The 1,798-nt window shown below is 34.0% G+C and overlaps 1 protein-coding gene across 1 annotated transcript in view; it reads right to left on the bottom strand.

Moving 5' to 3' along the window:
* ADAMTS20 (ADAM metallopeptidase with thrombospondin type 1 motif, 20) overlaps window positions 1-1,798 on the bottom strand; it is a 169,514-nt gene that overhangs the window by 2,140 nt on the left and 165,576 nt on the right. The window contains exon 38 of the mRNA XM_012638392.1: window positions 568-672. Coding sequence (XP_012493846.1) covers window positions 568-672 — 105 coding nt within the window. The remainder of the gene's footprint in view (window positions 1-567; window positions 673-1,798) is intronic.

The raw sequence follows: 1,798 nt of genomic DNA, 5'->3' as shown, positions 1-1,798 counted from the left end.
TATAGATAAAATAATGTTATCTAGATGAATATAGACAGGAAAATATGAAAATAACATAAATCATAATCTTAATTCTTGAAAAAACTGTGAAGGATATTTGTTAAATGACAAATGGCTCCAACACCACCCCCATCACTAAAGCAAAGCAGTGAGATGAATAAACCAAAAATTTAATCCTCACTTCAAAATATTAGAACCTATAAACCTTTAGTAATTAAAGAATAGTAAAAAAGCACTACCTCTCTCTAAAGTACTTGCATTTCAAGTCATTAGCCCCAAACCTGAGATAGACAAAATCTATATGTCCTAGTATTTGACAGTTCATTTTCAGGTATCTGTAGCCTGAATATGGATTTGTATGTATATAAAACCTATGCATGCACATTAATAAAAATGAACCCAGTTTCATTTCATAAATTGATGTACCCAGTTATATCTAATGTACCCATTATATGCAATAACTTTAGTCACCAACTTCACTATTTTAAATTTAAAATAGAAGACCTTTGATGCTAGTTCACAGCACAGAAGTTTTTCAAACAGGCTTTTTGGTCCATTAGGACTTACCTGTGATCTGTGTATGATGACAGAGGCGTAACTCCCCTGAGCAAGCCACTTGGCTGTGCTGGATATCTTCATCCCAGTTCCTGCCAGATTAATGCTGAATTGTCCCTGGATTGTAACAGAACAAAACAAAAATAGATGGAATTCATAAAATACTTAATAATGCTCTGGCCTGGAAACATCTGAATGAGAATTGCATAAGGAAGGACTCAAATTACTTTTCAAGGGTCTTCCTTTATAAAATAAAACAATAATTGATACCACCTTACTGTAAAGTAAATGAACAAGGATTTTTAAAATTGATTATAAATAAGTCATCTGAATTACAAGCAATAATTGAATTAATACCACATAACATTACTTATGGAAAAGTAATTCTGTCCAACCCTACCACTCTATGACTTGACCACTAGAGTTAATGGTCCTGTAGCAACTGGCAAGTCCTGAAAGAAGAGGTGTTCATAGGGACAGACACTTGTTACACCTTAGCATTTGTCCAATTTCCATGTGTGATCCCTCATTGCTAACTTCTATGATGTTATACCTATTTAATGTATTTTCTAGAGTCTTCTCTTATTGTGCCCTACCCTTTTGTGGTAAGAATATCACTTCTTAACCTACCGTAGAAATGTACCATATATGTACCATGTGACCCAGCAATCCCATTCCTAGGAATTTATCCTAGAGAAATGAAAACTTATGTTCCCACAAAAACCTGTACACAAATGTGTATATCATAAACTCCAAAAACTGGAAACAACCTATTGTCTTCCAATAGGTAAATGACAAACTGTAGACCAGCTATAGGATATTCAAAGGATGGAATACTCGGCCACAGAAAGGAGCAATTACTGACCCATGCAACAACACGATGGATCTCAAAGGCATTATGTCGAATAAAAGGAACCAGTCTCAAAGGGTTATATATTGTATGATTACATTCAGATGACATTCCAGAAAAGGCAAAACTATAGCAACAGAAAAGATCAGTGTTTGCCAGGAGTTAGATGGGATGAGGGGACCAACTCAAACAAGGGAATGTGAGGAAGTTGTTGTGGGTAAGAGAACTGTTCTGTATTCTGACTATATTGATGATAACAAGAATTCGTACATATGTTAAAACTCATAGAACTATTCACCAAAAAAGACAATTTTACTACATGCTATATCAAAAAGTAAAATTTAAAATGTGAATGGATATAACGTCTATTTTTTAAAAAAATTTCCAGTTGGC

This window comes from Propithecus coquereli, unplaced genomic scaffold (assembly GCF_000956105.1).
Source record: "Propithecus coquereli isolate 6110/MARCELLA unplaced genomic scaffold, Pcoq_1.0 Scaffold13, whole genome shotgun sequence".
NCBI lineage: Eukaryota > Metazoa > Chordata > Mammalia > Primates > Indriidae > Propithecus > Propithecus coquereli.
Note: the sequence above shows the minus strand (reverse complement) of the source record. Positions and strands in the feature narration are given on the sequence as shown.